Source organism: Babylonia areolata, chromosome 12 (genome assembly GCF_041734735.1).
Source record: "Babylonia areolata isolate BAREFJ2019XMU chromosome 12, ASM4173473v1, whole genome shotgun sequence".
NCBI lineage: Eukaryota > Metazoa > Mollusca > Gastropoda > Neogastropoda > Buccinidae > Babylonia > Babylonia areolata.
In genome coordinates this window covers 6,941,960-6,965,045 of record NC_134887.1, presented here as the reverse complement: position 1 = coordinate 6,965,045, position 23,086 = coordinate 6,941,960, and the positions used below count along the sequence as shown (strand labels likewise).

Here is a 23,086-nt window from a genome sequence, read left to right as displayed (position 1 = left end):
TGGGACTGCGTGACAAGGCTGTACTCTTTGCTTCCTTTCATAACTATATCCCGGTGTTAACCAGGCCTGAGAGATACAGACACTTGCAGTGTTGGTCAGGTAATTAGAGCAACACACCCAAAGACGCATCCTTGAAGTGGATGACACTCGACTGTGTGGTCCCAGTCTCCCCATTTAAGCCCACAGCACACTCAACTCTGGGTAGGAGCCAGCCACGGGCCGAAAAACCCACCTCTGCTGGGATTCGAACCTGCGTCCTCCCAGCCGTCAGTCCGCGACGCTAACCACTTCGCCACGGCGGCTGGTGTACATCAGTGTCTTTGACATGCACATTATTGACAAAAACAGTGATGTCAAAAAGTAAGCAAACACAAAAGGCCCACACGAGCAAACAGGCAAATTACACATTAACAATCATTTCCCTTCGTAATATCCGTGACAAAATTAAATAAGATGAAATTGTAGAGACAAATGTTTTAAGTTTTTAGTAATGTTCTTCTGTTTCTTTCAGAAAACAGAAAGTGGGATTTAATGGTGTTTGTACTGGTTCTGTGATATGTAGGTAAACATTTTTTTTTTCTGATGCTGTCAAAGAAGGGGTATAAAAACAAAGAGTGAAACTTATCAGCAATATCATTTGTGGAAAGACGGGCGCAATAGCCGAGTGGTTAAAGCGTTGGACTGTCAATCTGAGGGTCCCGGGTTCGAATCACGGTGACGGCGCCTGGTGGGTAAAGGGTGGAGATTTTTACGATCTCCCAGGTCAACATATGTGCAGACCTGCTAGTGCCTGAACCCCCTTCGTGTGTATATGCAAGCAGAAGATCAGATACGCACGTTAAAGATCCTGTAATCCATGTCAGCGTTCGGTGGGTTATGGAAACAAAAACATACCCAGCATGCACACCCCCGAAAACGGAGTATGGCTGCCTACATGGCGGGGTAAAAATGGTCATACACGTAAAAGCCCACTCGTGTGCATACGAGTGAACGCAGAAGAAGACGATGATTTGTGGAACATTTATCACAGATTCTTTCATTTCTTGGTGAATTGTTGAAACGCTGTTCATGAACAGGCAGTGCATTGCTGGTTGCTCAAAACTTTGATAACTCAGTGACACAATTAGTTGGTAACACGTTAAAAAAAGAAGTGTCTTGACCAAAATTTGGTTTTAACATTCTGTAAGTAATAAACATGGTATCATTATCTAAATGTCGACGCCAGTCTTGCAAAAAGTGATCTATTAAACTACGCTTAACTTTCTCTTTAAACCATGCAGGATGTGCAAGGAAACTGTTGGTTCAACCAAAAACTGCGTAATCGAGTTTCGTTCAGTGTAGTATGAATACTTTTCATGTATTGGTTCTGATATATGTTGGTGTTGTATAAATTGAAGAGACATCTGTAAATAATCTAAGACAGCTTATAAAGTCCTTGGCAAGTAGCAAGCTCATACCAGAACACTAGCATTCTGGGTTTCACAGAGACAGACACAGGAAACTTACCAGTTTGACCAAATGCCATAAAAGATGGGGTAGACCGTCTGTGTTTCAGAACTAACTTGTAAAATTTCAGTTGCAAGTTTTGTCACAATATCAGATATTTGTCAGAACGCCAAGTTCACAACCATATGTTAGTACAGGAAGAGCTGTTTTATCAAAGTTAAGTAAACTTGGTGCTGCTAAAGATCGCTCATACAATCCAGCCCTGGTGTTGAAGTGGGATTTACCATGAGAGAGTATTCTACGAAAGAGCAGATGGACAGGTCTACCAGCTACTCTGAATCCAGTACCATCAGTAAGGCCAAGCTTCAGAACAAGTGGAAGCAGCAGCATCCACGCCACAACAGAGCAGACCTGTACTACCTGCTGACTCGTCGAGAGCAGGTAGCCATTTTCAGGCTCAGGACAGGCCACAGCCGCCTGAAACACCACCTATACACGAAACTCCGTATCAGTGACACAGAGCAGTGCCCCTGCAGAACAGGCAGCCAGACAACAGAACATCTGCTGCAGTCCTGCCCGCTCCACCAAGCGCTCCGAGAGAAAACCTGGCCCGACCCAATCCCAGCGGCCCGGAAGCTCTATGGAGGACTGGAGGACCTGCAACGTACTGCCGCCTTTGTTAAGGAGACGGGGGAATCCATCTGATAAATGACAAACGAGACAAGAACAACAACCCTACTGTATTGACATATTTCACTGAGTGAGAAATTCTTGCTATTATTCGTCTTTACTCAATCTTTTTAAAAGTCTTTTTTCTTTTTTTTTTTAAGGAAAACAATGTTTCCTGAATATAGAGTACAGTCCTGATCAGTTATTATTTGTAACTGAGCAGTCATATTTTTTTGATAGACATATCAGCTATACTTTGCATTGCATTTCAATAATGTGTGTGCCCTGTCTGCATGTGACATAGAGCTGTCCACTCTCTTATTGCATAATGAAGATAGTACAAGCACACACACACACACACACACACACACACACACAAAGTAAATGAATAAATAAAAATAAAAGAAGCATCAGAAAAGGTAAGACAATTATGGTCTTTTTCCCTTTTTTGGGGGGGTGTACGTGTGTATCAGATCCGGGGCAAAGGGCTGGACTACCCTCTGATCGCCCGTGACTTCAACATGCTGCGATGGCTGGGAGCCAACTGCTTCCGCACTTCCCACTACCCGTACGCTGAGGAGATCATGGATCAGGCTGACCAGCAGGGTATCGCCGTCATTGACGAAAGTCCCGGTGTCGGCATCAAGAGGTAATGCATACTTTTTTTTTTCTTTTTTTTTGTCAAAACTTTTTTATTCAAATTTTTTTAAATTAAGATTACAAAACATACACACATCCATATGATTATATATGCGAAGAAGAAGTAGAAGAAGAAGAAAGAAAAAAAAGACTGAAGGAAAAAAAGATACTTGGATATATCAGAATTATCCATGAATGATAGGGGGGGAAAAAAACAACAACCAACAACAACACTCACACACACATCTGCACATTGAGGTAATGCATACTGGTGCATACTGATGGTCATTCGTATGAGATGATAAAAGCAGAGGTCTCGTGTGTATCGTGCACTTATTGCTTTAGTGTAAAAGAACCCATGGCACAGTGCGAGGGTTGTCTGTGGCGAACTTCTGGAGAAGAGTCCACTTTGATAGGAAAACAAGTAGGTTTACAGGCATTAAAAACGAAAAAAAAAAAAAGAAGAAAGGGGTGGCGTTGCACTGTGGTGACGTCCTCACCCCAGGGAGAGAAGACTGAATTTCACACGCAGAAATCTGTTGTGACGCAGAGTAATACAAACACAATACAATACAATACAATGCAATGCAATGCAATGCAATGCAATACAGTATTATGCAATACAATGCAGTGCAATGCAATGCAATGCAAAAAAAAGGCTGTAACTTATGTCATAATTTTGTTTAGATGTGATGAAAATATCAAAACTGATGAGGTAGTTGATTTTATTATTCTGGTGGCTGTACAATACAATACAATACAATACAATACAATACAATACAGTGCAATGCAATGCAATGCAATGCAATGCAATGCAATACAAAAAAGGCTATAACTCCTGTCATTATTTTGTTTGGATGTGATGAAAATATCAAAACTGATGAGGCAGTTGATTTTATTATTCTGGTGGCTGGATCCTACGTCTGTGAAAGTGTAAACGAGATAATAAGCAGACTGATTTGGTCACATTCAAAACACTACTGGAGCATAGATGTAGAACGGAAAAACTTAAAAAGCAGCGTTGAATTTCAGATTGATTTCTCTGCCAACTGGTGTTAACGAAAATTTGCTCACTGAAATCCCTGAGCTGATTCCATTTGCTTTAGTTACCAAAAGCAACCCTGTTTCAACAAAATCATTGTGTATGTTGTGCTGTACATGTTGTTGGCATTGCACATTTATCTTGCAGGTGGATTCTGACTTGTTGATCAGAACACCATTACCAACATTTTATTTATTTATTTATACATTTATTTATTTATTTATACATTATTTATTTATTTATTCATTTATTCCTTTTATCATTATTATTTTTTTTTTACAAATGACTTGAATGTTACTCTTTGTCTTCTTATATTTCCACTGACAGAAAACTTGCTTTATTTTGCTTTTTTTTTTTTGTATGAGTGTGTATTTATTAATTTCGTAGTTGATTTTTTTTTTGTTTTTTTTGTTCTGATCTGCTTTTCTTTATTTCCATCGTATTATGAAAAGAAAAGTCATTAGAAAGCAATGATTTTTTTTCTTGAGGTAATTTACCATAGGAAAAAGTTTGCTGGCCAAAAAAAAAAAAAAAAAAAAAGTGTGTGGTAATTGGAAATCTGTCAATACTTAAGGGTAAAAGTGACAGGAGAATCTAAATGTGTTCTAATTCTATATTTTGCATCTCAGTGCAAGACCATGAATAACTAGTTTGATGATAGTGGGAAGTGCAAACCATCATCCGTCCAGTTTTCCAAAGTCGGGTGTTTATGCATATGTATATATGCTTAATTATGTATACATATGTTTTTAATTTGTTATGGGCTTTTTGTATTGTTGATTTTTTCTTCTTCTTTTTTTTTTCTTTTTCATTTTACTCTTGCTGGCATTTTTGTTGTGGTGGTTTTTATTTTATTGATCTGTTTAATTGAATTTAGTTATACCCTGGTTTCTCTCTTTTCTTTAGTCTGCTATGTTTATTCTACTTTCTCTTGTCATCGAAATGTGTGTGGGTGACTGTTGGTTTGTGAAAAAAAGAAAAAAAAAGAAAAAAAAAAAAGAAGAAGAAACCTGATTAGAAATGTTATCAAAAAATGATAATGATAGAAAAATAAAAAATAAAGTAAAAAGAGAAAGAGAAAGGAGGATGACATCTGTTGCAGCAAAAACGGACATGCTGTTCCTTCTTCAGGCTGGAAAGTAAGGAAAGCAAAGCCTGTTTTGAGCTTTCAGTTTCAGTTTTTTTTTTCAAGGAGGCGCCACTGCATTCAGACAAATCTAAGGACGCTGCACCCTATCTGCGAGGCAGACGCCTGACCAGCAGCAGAACCCAGCATGATTCGTCAGGCCTCGAGTGCATGACTATATTCTTCTTCTTCAGTGTTCGTGAGCTGCAACTCCCACGTTCACTCGTATGTGCACGAGTGGTCTTTTACGTGTATGACCGTTTTTACCCTGCCATGTAGGCAGCCGTACTCCGCTTTCGGGGGGGCGGCATGCCTATATAATTATTGTGTGCCCATCAGAGTGGATTTCTTCCACAGAATTTAGCCAGAGGACAACCCTTTTGTTGCTGTGGGTTCGTTTTCAGCATGCCGCCAAGTACGTGCTGCACATGGGAGGACCTAGGTTTATCGTCTCATCTAAACGCCAAGACGCTCAAGGTTGATTTTTCCAGTCAAGTTTGGAAAAAAAAGAGCTAGAGTGGAAATCAAACTCAGACCTTGACGGGCGCAATAGCCGAGTGGTTAAAGCATTGGACTGTCAATCTGAGGGTCCCGGGTTCGAATCACGGTGATGGCGCCTGGTGGGTAAAGGGTGGAGATTTTTACGATCTCCCAGGTCAACATATGTGCAGACCTGCTCGTGCCTGAACCCCCTTCGTGTGTATATGCAAGCAGAAGATCAAATATGCACGTTAAAGATCCTGTAATCCATGTCAGCGTTCGGTGGATTATGGAAACAAGAACATACCCAGCATGCACACCCCCGAAAACGGAGTATGGCTGCCTACATGGCGGGGTAAAAATGGTCATACATGTAAAAGCCCACTCGTGTGCATACGAGTGAACACAGAAGAAGAAGAAGAAAACTCAGACCCTCTTGGACTCTGGATTGGCATGCTTGGTTTATCGTCTCATCCAAATGGCAAGACAGTCAAGGTTGATTTTTCCAGTCAAGTTTTGGAGAAAGAGCGAGAGAAGGAATCGACCCAAACCAGATCCTCCTCCTCCTCACTGACACTGGCAGATGAGCATCATAACCGCTCTGCCGCCTTCCTCCTGTGTTTCAGCATAACCAACATGGGCCCGGTGTCTCTGGCTCACCACAAGGAGGTGATGACGGAGCTGGTGCGGCGTGACAAGAACCGACCCTCAGTCATCATGTGGTCTGTGGCCAACGAACCGGCGTCGTGGCTGCCACAGGCAGAGACCTACTTCAAGTGAGTGTCGGGGAAGCATTATCATGTTCACTGCTTTTTATGTATATGTGTTGTTGTTGTTGTTGTTTTTTTTGGGGGGGGAGGTGGGGGGAGGGTGTTGTTTTTGTTGTTTGGTTTATATATCAAAAACGTTAACCTTATTCATACCTACTGTCCTGCCGATTTTGGATCCTATTCCACTTGTAGAAGCTGAGAAAATGCCAAGGTTTACCACAGACACACCCACACAGACACATACAGACAAACACAGACGCACAAACACACAGACACACACACGCACACACAGACACACACACACACACACACACACACACACAACTGCAATATGAATGAATGATATAGATACTTAAGTAGTGCCTATTCTTGGTTGGAGGCCAAGCTCTAATCGCTTTACAAACACAGGGTCATTTGCACAACAGTCTGGGTAGAGCCGACTGACGGCTACCATGGGGCGCTCATCATTCATTTCCTGTATCTTTTAATCACGTTTCAATCACGCTTGTTTTATTACACACTCAGATATTTAACATTTTAAGTGCATGACCGTTTTGTTTTATTTACCACACCATGTAGGCAGCCATACTCCGTTTTCGGGGATGTACATACTGAGGGTATGTTCTTGTTTCCATAACCCACCGAACGCTGACATAGATCACAGGATCTTGAGTGTGCATATTTGATCTTCTGCGTGCTTATACACACAACAGGGGTTCAGGCACTAGCAGGTCTGCACATACATTGACCTTGCAGATCGGAAAAAATCTCCACCCTTTGCCCACCAGGCGCCGTTGCTAAGATTTGAACCCAGGACCCTCAGATTGAAAGTCCCAACGCTTTAACCACTCAGTTATAGCATCCGTCACGTTTTCTCCGCATAGGTGGGTAGTACCGTAAAGTTCGGTCTATTGAGCGCACTGGTATATAAGCCGCACCCACTAAATTTTGGAAAAAATTGAACTTTATAAATACATAAGCCGCATCAGTTTATAAGCTGCACTTATTTCCTGTACCGGAACACATACTGATACTACAGAAAAGCTGTCGATACTGTAGGTTATGAAATAAACACAAGCGGGAGCAACACAAAGAAAAGCAAGCGAAAATACTGCTAGTGCCCCCCAAAAAATAATAGATAAACACAACGAAAATAAGATCCATAATTTAGGGATAGTCACATTTATTCAACGTCATCCTGCTCACTGAATCCACAAAAATCTTCGTCTTCAGTGTCCAGAGTTGAAGAGAACCAGCACAGCTTCCTCCGCCATTATGTCACTGACTTCAACCTCACTTTCACTTCATGAACATGAAGGTCGAGGTCGCTACTGGTTCGTCACTTGCACTGTCGTCTGCTAGGTCGATCGCCTTCAATTTGAAGGCTGCATCATAGGCATAACGTCATGTTTTCGGCATGATGAGGGTGTACGCTTGAGCAGAGTATAACTGAATGCTGATCTGAAGGCTTTAATGTGTGCGGATTTGATTTATAAAACGTGAACAGTTAGCACGCTACCCTGAAGCTCATCCAAAAATTCATGGACAGAAATCATGATTTTGGCGAGTTGAAGGGCAGCCAAGAATAGACGAGAACGTGACACTCCCGGGATCGTTAAAATCCGCAAATAAGCCGCATCATTGTATAAGCTGCAGAGGTTGAAGCTGGGGTAAAAAGTCGCGGCTTATAGACTGAACTTTACGGTACTTTGCACAGGGCAGGAATCAGACCCCTGCCGGAGTCTGCACTAGTGGGTCACGGTAAGTATGTTACTGAAACGTAAGTTTAGGAAGAAAATTTCCTTTATGTTATTACACTGACACACTTTGTTTACACAAATGAGTGATCAGATGTCAGCAGTGGTGTGTGTGTCCATCATTGTCTCCAGAGAGGTCATCAGCCACACGCGTCAAGTGGACAAAGCCGGCAGACCTATCACCTTTGCCTGCAGTCAGGACTACACTTCCGACCTGGTCGTAAGTGCGAAACTTGTTCTACGCTTCCTTTTTGCCCCTGTCTTCTTCTTCTTCTGCGTTTGTGGGCTGCAACTCCCACGTTCACTCATACGTACACGAGTGGGCTTTTACGTGTATGACCGTTTTTACCCTGCCATGTAGGCAGCCATGCTCCGCTTTCGGGGTGTGCATGCTGGGTATGTTTTTGTTTCCATAACCCACCGACCGCTGACATGGATTACAGGATCTTTTACATGCGTATTTGATATTCTGCTTGTGTATACACACGAAGGGGGTTCAGGCACTAGCAGGTCTGCACATATGTTGACCTGGGAGATCGGAAAAATCTCCACCCTTTACCCACCAGGTGCACCGAGATTCGAACCCAGGACCCTCAGATTGAAAGTCCAACGCTTTAACCACTCGGCTACTGCGCCCGTCTGCCCCTGTCTGCGATTGCTTTTTCAGAAGTTAGAAATAATTTGATTCAATTCAATTTGATTCTTTCTTTTTTTTAATGTATTGATAATCCACATGGAAATTAGGTATTGCACAACAATGTATACAAATTAAAAAAAAAAAAAAACCCATTCAGCAAGAACAGCAATGTATACAAAAAAAACCAAAAAAACCAAAAAACACTCAGCAAATAGACTGTATTTTTAAAAATCTCACACACACACACACGCACACAAACACACACACACACACACACACACACACACACACACACACACACACACAAGCACAAACACACATACAAACACACACACACACACACACACACATGTGACACACACATTAAGACACAAAGGTATTACACAACCATGTAAACAGATAAGAACATCCAGCAAATAAGAACATCCAGCAAATAAATCGAATTTTTAAAAGTAAAATGCACACACCCACACACGCATGCACCATGCATGGACGCACGTACACATGCACACGCATGCAACATACATCAGACTGTCCAGCATGCATGTACAAGCTTCACTGATTACACACACCTCTGTGTGTGTGTGTGTTTGCAAGTGAACACTCACGGAGTTCAATTCATTGTTTCAGTTCATTCATTGAGTTCCAATTCATTGACTGGTGCTGCGACGGGCGCAATAGCCGAGTGGTTAAAGCGTTAGACTGTCAATCTGAGGGTCCCGGGTTCGAATTACGGTGACGGCGCCTGGTGGGTAAAGGTTGGAGATTTTTCCGATCTCCCAGGTCAACATATGTGCAGACCTGCCAGTGCCTTAACCCCCCTTCGTGTGTATATGCAAGCAGAAGATCAAATACGCACGTTAAAAGATCCTGTAATCCATGTCAGCGTTCGGTGGGTTATGGAAACAAGAACATACCCAGCATGCACACCCCTGAAAACGGAGTATGGCTGCCTACATGGCGGGGTAAAAATGGTCATACACGTAAAAGCCCACTCGTGTGCGTACGAGTGAATGCAGAAGAAGAAGACTGGTGCTGTACCTTTGCACACTCTTTTGACCCAGAAAACAGCTACAGTCCACCCAAACCCTGGCCTGCATTCTTCGTCTGACACACGGATGTTTAAAATTCCCTGTTACAGATGCAAGTCCCATGGTTTCCGAACATTTTGCACACTACGTACATTAGTTCTGGAACTCTCTACCACAAAATATCGGACACTGTTTCACTAACCTTTCAGATCTTTTTCTTAAAGCATATGTATTCATTGTTTTCAGCTATGGATCTTCCTCCCACCAAGACCGTCTTTGTGTGTTTATGTTGTGTGAGTTGATGTGTGTGTGTGTTTGTGTGTGTGTGGGTGGGGGGGGAGGGGGGGGGAAGTTGGGGAATTGAGGATGATGTGGGAGAAGTGTGTGAGTTGCAAATGATGTTAGTCTGGTTTTTAGAATGGCATTTCATAGTGAGTTTGTATCTGAACTTTAACATTTTTTTTTAATTATTATCATTGTATTCCTGAGTCTTATTGATACCACATGTATTATTAAATGCCCTTTGAGCCAAAAATGGTATAAATGGTATGTGCTACATAAATGCACATCATTATTATTGATATTAATATTTTTGATGTTATTATTATTATTATCGTCATCATTATTAATGTTATTATTGTATTATTATTATTAGTAGTAGTAGTATTAGTTGTTGTTGTAGTAATCTATGCGCCTGTGTGTACATACATACTGTGTGTGTGTGTGTCTGTGTGTCTGTGCATGCATACAGAAACCGACATAACAGAATCTGTTGCACTTTTTTTTTCCCCTCCTTTTATTTATTTATTCTTTTTCTTTCTTTTCTTTTCACACCGCCAGAGTCAGTTTGTGGACGTGATCAGCATCAACCGTTACTACGGGTGGTACAGCGATACAGGCCACACGGAGGTCATTCACCTGCAGCTGACCTACGACCTGAACGGGTGGCGCTCCAAGCACAAGAAGCCCATCATGATCACTGAGTACGGGGCCGACACCATTGTCGGTCTGCATGAGGTATTGGAGGCGTTCTGGTGTCGGGGGTTTTGTGGGTGGGTGTTGGGGTATTTGTGTGGGTGAGGAGGGGGTGAGTTTTTGTGGGTTTGGGGGTATGTGTGTGGGTGAGGAGGGGGTGAGTTTTTGTGGGTGTGGGGGTATGTGTGTGGGTGAGGAGGGGGTGAGTTTTTGTGGGTTTGGGGGTATTTGTGTGTGGGTGAGGAGGGGGTGAGTTTTTGTGTGTGTGAGTGTATGTGTGTGGGTGTGTGTATGTGTTTGTGTGTGTGTGTGTGTGTGTGAGTTTGGGTGTGTGTGTGTGTGTGTGTGTGTGTGTGTGCATGCCTAGAGTTGATTTAATCAAGATTTTGCGCCCTTTAAATAGTAGTAGTAGTAGTTGTATTTTAATGTATGTATATTATTTTTTAATATATTTTATTTTATTTTTAAAAAATTTATTTATTTATTATTATTATATATATATATATATATTTTTTTTTTTTTTTTTTTTTTTTTTTTTTTTTCTCTCAAGGCCTGACTAAGCGCGTTGGGTTACGCTGCTGGTCAGGCATCTGCTTGGCAGATGTGGTGTAGCGTATATGGATTTGACCGAACGCAGTGACGCCTCCTTGAGATACTGATACTGATACTGATTCTGGTATACATATTGACAGCTGCAACCAGTTTTCCTGTCAAAAGAACAATGACTAACCTTCGCTTCCAGACTCAGTTTGATTTCAAAGCAACACACACACACACACACACAAGAAAATCCATTGTGTTGTTTTGACACGAACCGAAGCCTGTGACTTAGAGAGCTTGGAATCTAAAATATTTTGCACCGAGGAGAGTGTTTTTCACACAGAAACATGACAGTGAAAGAGGTGAGGTAATGTCTGCAGTCACCAGTATATGTGATGGGACATTTAACAAAATACCCCCCCCCCACCCCCCACCCCACCCCTCACCCCCCATTCTTTCCAGGAGCCATCTTTCACCTTCACAGAGGAGTTCCAGGTGGACTTCATGTCGGAGTACCACAAGACCTTCGATGCATTCCGCCCGCAGTTCCTGGTCGGGGAGATGGTGTGGAACTTTGCCGACTTCATGACCATGCAGGGTAGGTTGGCTGTGTGTGTAACTGTCATTATTTATTAATCGTTTTGTGTTTTTTTTAATTTATTGTTATGGTTAGGTTATGGAGGGTTCTTTTTTTTTTTTTTTTTTTTTGAACGTGCACGTGTTCAAAAACCTTGAGCGGCCAAGGTGTGCTTGTGTGTGCGCGCGCGCGCGCGTGTGTGTGTGTGGTTTGCATTGTGTGTGTGTGTATGTTTTCATCTTGTGTGGAGTGAGTGTGGGTCTGTGGGCTGATTTTGGAGTGGGAGGATTTGTACATGCATGTGTATTGTGTGTGTTTTTAGTGTTTATATGTCATTGTGCTTTTCATTGTAAATGCTCAGGGCTTTTGTATCATTAGATTGGGCATACCAAGTGTCCTCTTATTATTATTATTTTTTTATTTTTTAATTTTTTCCCAGACTTTCTCGGGTCGACCACCGTTTTATTTTGTGTATAATTCATTATGACAATTCAGAAGACATGTAGGTGAAAAAAAACACAAAAATCTGAATACAGTGAACATTAACAATAATAACAGATGTAAGTCATTATACTTATATATTATAGTCCATTACACAATCCACTCAAAAAGAGACAATAATCAATACCCTGTATTCCATAATTATATCATTGTAATCAATTAAAAAAAAAAGAAGATAATAATAATGAAAATAATAATAATTATTATTATTATTATCATTTGATGTAAGTGTGACCGTGCAGAGTAGGTGGCTTTGTGTGTTACTGTCAGATGAAAGTGTGCATGGATGTATTTGCTCATGCCATGTGCACACACATGCGTGGACATGCTTGCACAAACCTACTCCAAAAGACACACATGGACATGCACACAAACATTCAAACGCTCTCAGTCTCTCTTAAACAAACACACAAGCATGCACACAAACACTCAAACACGCCCAAACACTCACACTCACCCTCCCACCCAAAAAGACACACAACCATCACATTTACTCACATATGCAAGTTCTTGTGTGTGCATGTTTGCACACACCGGTGTGCATGCACATTTGTGCACATTGTCACATTTACTCAATCTCTTTATTATGCACAAGCGCACACATGCACACACATGCACACACACACATGCACACACACACACACACAAGCACGCACACATACACACACATGCACACACACTCACACATACACACACATACACACACACACACACACACACACATACACACACACACACACACACACACACACACACACACACACACTCACATGCACACACACACACACACACACACACACACACACACACACGCACACACACACAGAGTATATACAGAGTGAGAGAGAAAAAGAAAAGAAAAGACAAGACAAGACAAAAGTCTTTATTAACAAGGATTCGTCATAATCCTTTTGTGTCTTTTTTTTTTTTTTTCGTTTTGTTTGTTTGTTTTTCGTTTTGTTTTACATGATGTCCTCACAGATCTGTAGATGTATGTGATACCTTTCACCGTTCCCAAAACTTAAAAGACTTTGTATCTTCTCTCCAGGCACTACCCGAGTGGTGGGCAACCGCAAAGGTGTCCTCACGCGCCAGCGGCAACCCAAAGCCTCTGGACATTTGCTGCGGAAGCGTTACCTCGCTATCTCCAACAACAACACACTGTCGTGTCCTGCTGCCATTGCCTGCTGAAGAAAGAAGTTGTTCTCTTGATTGTTTGAAAATTGTATATATATACGCAGCACTGTCATGCATTGCTGAATTTTGATTGGCTGAAATTCAACATTCCGGAACGTTGGTGTTAAACCTTTCGAGTGGGACAAGATCATATATTATTTTTATGTTTACAGTATAATTTGGGACTCACATGCACAAACATAGGGAGTCTATATAACGGGGGGATGTCTGTTTATGTGTACTTGCTGGTAAACTTTAATATTTACATTTTTTCACCAACTTCTTATGCATTGGAAGCAAATTTTGCAGGAGGGTAGGTCATCTGCTGCGTGATGTTGTGGTAAGCAGGAGGAGAGGTCAAAGGTCAAGGTCATCATTTGGCATGATAGAAATCGTATCTCACATCCAATTTAATTGAGGATGACCAAAGGTCAAGGTCATCATTTGGCGAGATAGAAATCGTATCTCACATCCAATTTAATTAAACATGATATTGTGATTTTTGCCATGGGTACAACATGGTCCGTAAAGAAATCCAAAAGCATATGGTTAAAGGAAAGGATTATGGCATGTCATATTGATAACGTACAAGAGAGAGATGTTTCTGTGCATGATCTTCATCCAGTTTGATACGATGACCTGTCTTGGTGATACCAAAGCCTGTATGAAGAGACAAGGTCGAAGGTCAAGGTCACAATGTGGTGTGTTGGAAAAAATGAAGAAGCGTGATAAAACTTGGGTTTTCCATCCAGTGTTCATTAAATGTGGTATAGTTATTTCTTTTAACCAAGACATAAATGATTTACAAATTTAGGGGTCAGAGTTCAAGATCACATCAACATGTGTTTTCTTGCCAGAGGACCTACTTTGGAGTGTCTTGTTTTGTTGGGTTTTTTTTTCATAAATCCTTTTGTTGGATTATGTGGGTATCACACTTGAGTTTTGAAGGCCTTGCCTAGGCCCTTGTTTTATTTGGGTAAGATCGATCTCAAGGTCATGTAACTCAGTAAGAGGATAAAGTGTAAAAAGTTTTATAAAAAAAAACAAACAAACATGGTGTGCCTGATGATGTACAGTATTGTTTGCATTTCTTTTCTTTTTTTGTCTTCTCTCCATTGTGGGATGTTGATGATGTTGAAGTGGGGGTCTGCTGCATATTGTGGTTCTTTTTTGGTTTCTTTTTTGTTCCGTTTCTTGATGGGCGCGATTTCTTCGTGGTTTGATTAAGAGCATTGGCAGTTTCAATCTGAAGGTCCTGCGTTCAAACGAAGAGTCGGTGCCTGGTGGGTTGAGTACAGTGATTTTGGTGTTTCTTTGTCTTTTTTTTGTTTTGGTTTTGTTTTTTTGTTTTATATTCTGATCACCAAGGACCTTGGTTTGTTGAAGAATCAAGAGGTCACCCGTGGCTTACACATACAAAAAACGCTGCACCAAAAGTTAATTGCATGTTTTAATCTCACATGTGCACGTCATTCGTATTACGTCAGGTTTCATTGTTGTCATTAGTGTTGATTGTGTGACGTTTTACAATGCATGTTTCGAAAAGACATCGAAAGAAAACTGAAAGTATAAATAAACAATTGTGCCTTGTACTTAAAATAGGCCTGCACACATTGATGTGATGGCATCCGTTACAATTCTCCCCTTCCCGGGGAAAAAAGAAACGACCAAGTTTCTTTAAATAGAATTAGAGGTCGTAAGTTACATATTACTCATTTACAAACCAGCATATTTTATCAAAGAAAAAAGTATAGGTTACTTATTTGACCACTGCCAGAGCAGTAAAATGTACACTATGGTAATACTACACCAGGAAATGTTCACAAATCAATATTTTGTGAATGACAAAAAATATTCTTTGATCACCACTACCATAACAGTAAAACATCTGCTGCTGGATAGATACAAGAGCAAATGTGCCAACTTGACTCTGAATTCGACGGGCGCAGTAGCTGAGTGGTTAAAGCGTTGGACTGTCAATCTGAGGGTCCCGGGTTCGAATCACAGTTACGGCGCCTGGTGGGTAAAGGGTGGAGATTTTTACGATCTCCCAGGTCAACATATGTGCAGACCTGCTAGTGCCTGAACCCCTTTCATGTGTAAACGCAAGCAGAAGATCAAATACGCACATTAAAGATCCTGTAATCCATGTCAGCGTTCGGTGGGTTATGGAAACAAGAACATACCCAGCATGCACACCCCCGAAAACGGAGTATGGCTGCCTACATGGCGGGGTAAAAACGGTCATACACGTAAAAGCTCACTCGTGTGCATACGAGTGAACACAGAAGAAGAAGACTCTGAATTCAGGCTGAAAAGGGCACACACTGTTCACAGCCAGAGCGTGACAGCAGATCTGTGAACTGGTTTCTGGATCCATGTAACGTGTGTCAGTGGTCAGTGGGTTATGAAAACATGAACATACCCTGCGTGCAGATCCCCAGAAAACTGTGTATGGCTGCCTTTATGACAAGGTTAAAAAAAAAAAAAAAATCTGTCATACATTTGAAACCCTTTTTTTTGTTTTTTTTTTTTAATATATGAGGTGAACATGACAGTTATCATCTCATGATGACATGAAGAAGAGATTGAGTTTTCTTGTTCCGGTTGTTTTATTGCTCAAATATGTATGAAAATCATAGGCAGTGGTATCCTTTATGACAAGTGTATCAGTTTTCAGGTTTGAGCCCCAAATTTTGGTTTTGTTATTAGTAGTGTGTGTGTCTTTGTGTGTGTGTGTGTGTGTGTGTGTGTGTGTATGTGCTTCTGTGTATGTGTGTGTATTTGTGAGTTGGTGTGTGTGTGTGTGTCTACGTCTCTGTGTGGGAACGGATGTGCTTTTGTGTAAGAGAGACAGACAGTCAGACAGACATGGCAGGGATGGTTTAGGAGTGAGACGCATGTATATTCTTTTTTTTTTTTTTTAAACTTTTTTTTTAATTTTCCAAAAACATGTATACAATACAGAGAATAGTATGAACCAAACCGTATACAACGAACAGTAGCATCTTCCACTACAGAGAGATAGATAAGACAAAATAAAACAAAACAGGCTATAGCAAGGCAAAACAAATCTGTAACAACAACATCAACAGCAATAACAACAACAACAAGCAAATAAACAAACACACACACACACACAGAAACAAAAAAACAAACAAACAAAAAAATAAATAAAAAAAAAAAATAAAAAGAAGAAAGGAAGATTTGTCCAATCATTCAATCAATCAATACTTGCATCTTAATGATTGTAGTAATCATGGTGATTTAAGATGACATTAATAGTAAATAGCCTAGACCAGTTGTGACATAGCAACAGCATCAAATGTATCAACTATTATAGTAATGGTATCTAGGGTAAGGCGAAAGCGAGTGGTGACATTATAATGTCATAATAATAATGATCATGAGTATACCACTTCTGCATTATTGGAAAAGAACACTTGTGATTGGTCACATTGTAAAGACAACAGGAACTATAAAAGTTAAAAAAAAAACACAAAAAACAAATAATACATATTGAGAAATAAATAAAGACATATTAGTACAAAGTAAGGACTGTTATATAGAATGGTAACTATGGAACATGTGAAATTATGATTAAGTAACAGTTTCCATAATTGGAAGGTAACTGTTCCACTTTGTACGGAAAGCATGATGGTTCATTAGTATATAAGATGCATGTTCTTCGATTTTGTATCTGTATCTGAGCTGTGTTTTAAATGCATTGAGTTGTGGTGGTTGTTTATTGAATTTGCATTTGTACAGAAAGTTTTTGGCAAGTAAAATAATAAAATCTAAAATGTCATCTGTAGCAAATGTGTGTGAGTTTCCAAATAAAACTAATTCTTCACATAATTGGGCATTGTATACATTATTGCATTTGTTATTAATATCAGTTTGGAAAGCAGTCCAAAATCTCTGCACAATCTCACATCTCCAAAAAAGGTGTTCAATGGTTTCTGGATGTGATCCACAGAAGCTACATTTATCATTATGAGAGATATTCATCTGTTTCAGTGATTTGTTTGTTGCAATAATCCTATGAACTAATCTTATTTGAAACCATTTTAAGTTAACATTACTTATTTTGTGTATTTTGTGAAATGTCTGTTTCCAATTAATGTTCAGTTGCAACAAATCGTTCCATTTCTTACAGCATTTAGGGGTCGTATTGTTTTTAACTAGAGTATCATAATAAACTTTTGTTCCTTTTTTCACTGAATATATCATTTGTAATGATTTTCTCATCTGCAAAGCAGTGTTATTATCAATTTTAATGTTTAGGTTTTTTATATAATTTCTAACTGACCTTATGCAACCATTTAAAGTAAGGAAATTTGTTATATTTCCATGCTTTTGACTAAAATCTTCATAGGAAAGGAAACTACTGTCCCCGTGCACTAGATGAGAAATATTCCAGACCCCCTTTTCCATCCAATTTCTGTATGATAAAATCTTACTTCCAATTTTAATATTTTGGTTCAGAAAGATTGGTTCTGCTAAAACTTCTTTACTACTTAATAGTGGGACCTTCTGACAAAATTCTTTGTAGGCTTGGAAAACATGGATCCAGAACTTATTCTTATCATTAGGTGTTGGTAGACAGGGTCCATATCTATCAATATCTTTGATAACTGGATTGCTTTCTTTTATTATTATTGTCCATTTATGGTTTGAAAACTTTAATTTACGTATCCAGCTCAGCTTAAGACCTTTAATAAATTGTTTGATGTCAAACATTCCTAATCCTCCTAATATTGTACTTTTAATTACTGTTTTTCTACTTATTCGATCCTGTTTTTTGTTCCAAATAAACTTGAAACATGCCTTCTGCAGCTCATCAATATATTCATCAGGTGGATTTGGTAGAAACATCCATAACTGGGTTATTTTTGATAAAATCAGTGACTTGAGAACAGCTATCCTTCCTAAAGGGGTAATCGGTCTTTTTATCCATATTCTAAATAACATTCTAATTTCAGACATTTTGTCTTTATAGTTTAATTCCTCACATTCTTCTAAATCAACAGTAAACCACACTCCTAAGATTTTAAATTTTGGTGGGTTCCATACCATTTTTAAATGAGGTAGATATCTAATTTGACATTGTTTTCTGCTACCCAGCCATATTGCTTGAGTTTTACCTGCATTCATATATAATCCTGAAAAACTACTAAACGAGTCAGTTGTCCTTATGATCTCCTCAAACGATATTCTATCTCCTTTGGTCATCAGTTGGGTGTCATCTGCAAACTGTGCAATTTTATGATCTGTATTATTAATATTAATACCTTTAATCAGTTTATTTTCTCTTATCATTATGCCAAGGATTTCAACACATAGAAGAAATAAGTAGGGTGAAATGGGATCACCTTGACGACATCCTCTCTCTACTGGAAACCAAGAAGACGCCGTTCCGTTTACTACTACTGCTGATTTAATATTTTGATAAAAGGTACTTATCCATCTACAGAAGACTGGACCAAATCCAAATGCTTTTAACACTTTCATCATGAAAGTGAAGTCAACAGTATCAAACGCTTTTTCAAAATCTATACAAATCAATAAACCAGGCAACTGCTTTGAATTTAAATAATGAATCATATCATATATTAATCTAATATTGTCACCAATAAATCTGTTAGACATAAATCCTGTTTGGTCATCACTAATTAAAGAGGACAGCACAGACTTAACTCTATTTGCTAAGCAAGAAGATCCAATTTTATAAACAACATTTAATAAAGATATCGGTCTCCAGTTCTTAATAAATTCTCTTGGTTTGTCACCCTTTGGTATACAAATTATTATGCCTTCTTTCTGTGTTTGTGACAGTTCACCTTTCTTCAAACCTTCATTTAGTGACCTGACAATTAAGTATCCAAGATCCTTCCAAAAGAATTTAAAAAATTCGGCAGAAAAGCCGTCAGTACCTGGACTCTTATTGTTCTGCATGCGTTTAAGTGCCTGGGTAGCTTCTTCATAAGTAATTTCACCCTCAAGGTTTTCTATTTCTATATTACTAAGTTTAGGCATTTCCTTAACAATATCTGCTATTTCACATGTTTGAATAAGTCTCTTTTTATATAAATGTTTATAGAAATCGTGAACCTCCTTTAATATTACATTATGTTCATGGATTTCTTCTCCTTTGTCTGTAACTAATTTCTTCATACTCTTATTTACAAAGTGCCTTTTTTCAAGATTACAAAAGTATTTTGATACTTTTTCTCCTTCTGCTATCCATCTGGCCCTTGAACGCATGAGTACTCCTTCCATCTTCTTTTTTCTAATATCTACAAGCTTTAACTTATTCTCTTCTATTCTATCATTTTCTTGACATGTTCTGACATTCCTGCTTTCTAAGTTCTGTATTTCTATTTCTAACTGTTGTTCTTCCTCCTCTGTTTTACGTTTTTTCATTGTGGCATATGAGATTGTTTTTGATCTAATCTTCATTAATAGAACATCTAACAATAATTGGTCTGATATTACACACTGTATTTCGGACATTAGAATGTTTCTTAATTCTTCATAATTGTATAATGGAACTGCATATTCTCTAATAACTTGTTTGATTTCTTCTTTAATTTCATTTACATAATCTATATCTTTCAGTAAAGAATTGTTGAATTTCCAAAAAGATTTTCGTTTAATTTTTTCGCCAAATGAAAGTTTAAGAACTATCATTGAATGGTCTGTCCTATAGCCATATTGGATGTCTGCTTCGTGCACATACTGTATCAAACATTCAGATATAAGGAAGAAGTCCAAACGGCTCTGTTGAAAAGGGGATGGTCTACGCCATGTAAAACGTGTACTATCAGGGTTTAAGTCTCGCCAAACATCATACATATCTAAGTTTGTCATAATATCTTCTACTTTGTCTCTAGCTTTAGGGTTATTTATGTGTTTATAATTAGAATAATCTTTATGTGGGTCAAGAACTAGATTCCAGTCACCTCCAATAATCAGGTTTGGGTATCCAAACTGTGTAATATTTTTTTCCAGTTCATCATAAAATTCTGGGGAATCTTTGTTTGGGCCATAAATGTTTACAATTAAGAAATCCTTTTCTACTGTTGTAAAGGAAATAATTATGCAGTTTCCATTAGGATCCTTGTACACCTTTTTAATTTTAAATTCAAAATTGTTATTGAACATAACAGCAACACCTCTGGATTGTGAATTATGAGATGCAAAGTGACAAGTGTAACCCCATTCAGATCTAACATACGATTCAATATTTGGGTCGAAATGTGTATCTTGAAGGAGATAAATGGAGTGTTTCTTTTGTCTAAGAAAGTGAAAAACATCTCTCCTCTTTTTAACGTTACCCAGTCCTTGACAGTTCATGGAAACAATGCTTATATTTTCCATTTTATTTTATTATTATTGTGGCTATTATATCAAGTAATTAATGACTTATACTATATTTTCTAGTGGAGTCTAAAGGGCATCCACTCATTCTATTTGCATGGTACATAGTACAACTGAGCAAAGGCTTTCAAATAAAGAAAAATACACTCCTTTATAAGTACCCATCACTGAGTGACAATCATTTATATCATCCATGACGGGACAAATTAAAATAAAAACAAAGTACATCAAGAGAAAAGCACACATTTAGACAAACAGGTAAGTCTTGGTCAAGTGAGTGGGCTCCTGCGGCGAGGCGACGTGCATCACTGGAGAAAAAAACAAAAAAAACAAAAAACAAAACAACAACCTGTGTTTGTGTCCTGTTTGTGCTAACAATAACGTGTGCGCAGTTGGGAGCATGTTACACGCACATGCTCATGATGCATGCATGTGGGGGGGAGCCTATTTTTGTGTCATGTTTGTATTAACATAGCGGACGCATGTATATTCTCATTATGTTAAATTTACATACTCCACTTTTGCTACGGAGGCGCTGCAGCAGAATCAGTTCAGCGTTGGACTTCTGATCCAATGTTCACCAGTGACGGGCGCAATAGCCGAGTGGTTAAAGCGTTGGACTGTCAATCTGAGGGTGCCGGGTTCGAATCACGGTGACGGCGCCTGGTGGGTAAAGGGTGGAGATTTTTACAATCTCCCAGGTCAACATGTGTGCAGACCTGCTAGTGCCTGAACCCCCTTCGTGTGTATATGCAAGCAGAAGATCAAATACGCACGTTAAAGATCCTGTAATCCATGTCAGCGTTCGGTGGGTTATGGAAACAAGAACATACCCAGCATGCACACCCCCGAAAGCGGAGTATGGCTGCCTACATGGCGCGGTAAAAACGGTCATACACGTTAAAAAAGCCCACTCGTGTGCCTACGAGTGAACGCAGAAGAAGTTCACCAGTGACCAGGGTTCAAAGCCCCATTTCAGCTTGGTGTTGTGCCTTTGTGAAGGGGGGTATGACTTGGGGTTTGTATTTATATTTGTATTTCTTTTTATCACAACAGATTTCTCTGTGTGAAATTCAGGCTGCTGTCCCCAGGGAGAGCGCATCGCTACACTACAGCGCCACCCTTTTTTTCTTTTTCTTTTTTTTTCCTGCGTGCAGTTTTATTTATTTTTCCTATTGCAGTGGATTTTTCGACAGAATTTTTCCAGGAACAACCCTTTTGTTGTCGTGGGTTATTTTACGTGCGCTAAGTGCATGCTGCACATGGGACCTCGGTTTATCTCATCCGAATGACTAGCGTCCAGACCACCACTCAAGGTCTCGTGGAGGGGGAGAAAATATCGGCGGCTGAGCCGTGATTCGAACCAGCGTGCTCAGATTCTCTCTCGCTTCCTAGGCGGACGCGTTACCTCTAGGCCATCACTCACCTCTGTGCGGAAGGTTTTTAAAAAAAAAATTAACATATTTGAGGATTTAAGGTTCATAATTCTCATCAGCATAATATATTTGAGCATTTTACATTCATAATAATATGTCAGTGTGATACATTTGAGCATCTCAGTATGCAAAAGGTTCTTATTGATCAGCGTTATACTTTTCAGTTATTCAAGTGTGAATCTCTTGGGTACCTTGATGTACTTTTTTTTATTGATGACTTTTTTTTCCTCATTACTTAATTGTGAATGGTCTGTGATCTTTGTCTTTATGGTTAGAGATATGGACATGACAAATGTTTCTGTGTGTTTTTGTATGTGGGTCCTTGTGTCTTTGTGTGTGTGTGTGTGTGTGTGTGTGTTTGTGAGTGTGTGTATGTTTTGTTTTTTTGTTTTTTGTTTGTTTGTTTGTGTGTGTGTGTGTGTTGTTGTTTTTTGTCTGTGTTTGTGTGTGTGTGTGTGTGTGTGAGTGTGTGTGTGTGTGTGTGTGTGCTGATGACAGACACTATCTGGTATTTTTCCATGAGTATGATTTACTCTGCATTTTTCAGCAATCTGTAATGCATTGTCTCTTATCTTATTTACTCAGAAACTGTTCATCCTATTGGATGATGTTTTTTATATCAAAATTATTTTGCACCAAGTTTTTAAAGAGTGGAAAGTACAAAAAAAATGATCAAAATGTTATCCAGTAACTAGAAAAGTATCAGATCACATTTCTATTATCAGAACGTTTTTCCATTTTTTTTCATTCATGTAAATCATTGTTATGTCTACAAAGTGTCAAAATTATGATTAATTGCTTGGATTGTAAAATATTTTTTTTAAATGTTAACAACCTGTTGTTGCTGTAGCACTATCTCAGTGCGCCTGTCATAACCAAGGGTTATGGTGTTCTTTGCACT

General features: G+C 39.2%; 1 protein-coding gene across 1 annotated transcript in view; it reads left to right on the top strand.

Annotated features, from left to right (window-relative positions):
• Positions 1-16,462, top strand: part of LOC143288356 (beta-glucuronidase-like) — a 29,418-nt gene extending 12,956 nt beyond the window's left edge. The window contains exons 7-12 of the mRNA XM_076596740.1: positions 2,589-2,764; positions 6,029-6,178; positions 8,062-8,149; positions 10,438-10,614; positions 11,575-11,710; positions 13,239-16,462. Of these exons, the coding sequence (XP_076452855.1) occupies positions 2,589-2,764; positions 6,029-6,178; positions 8,062-8,149; positions 10,438-10,614; positions 11,575-11,710; positions 13,239-13,381 (870 nt within the window). The 3' untranslated portion in view covers positions 13,382-16,462. The remainder of the gene's footprint in view (positions 1-2,588; positions 2,765-6,028; positions 6,179-8,061; positions 8,150-10,437; positions 10,615-11,574; positions 11,711-13,238) is intronic.
• Positions 16,463-23,086: the final 6,624 nt, after the last annotated feature.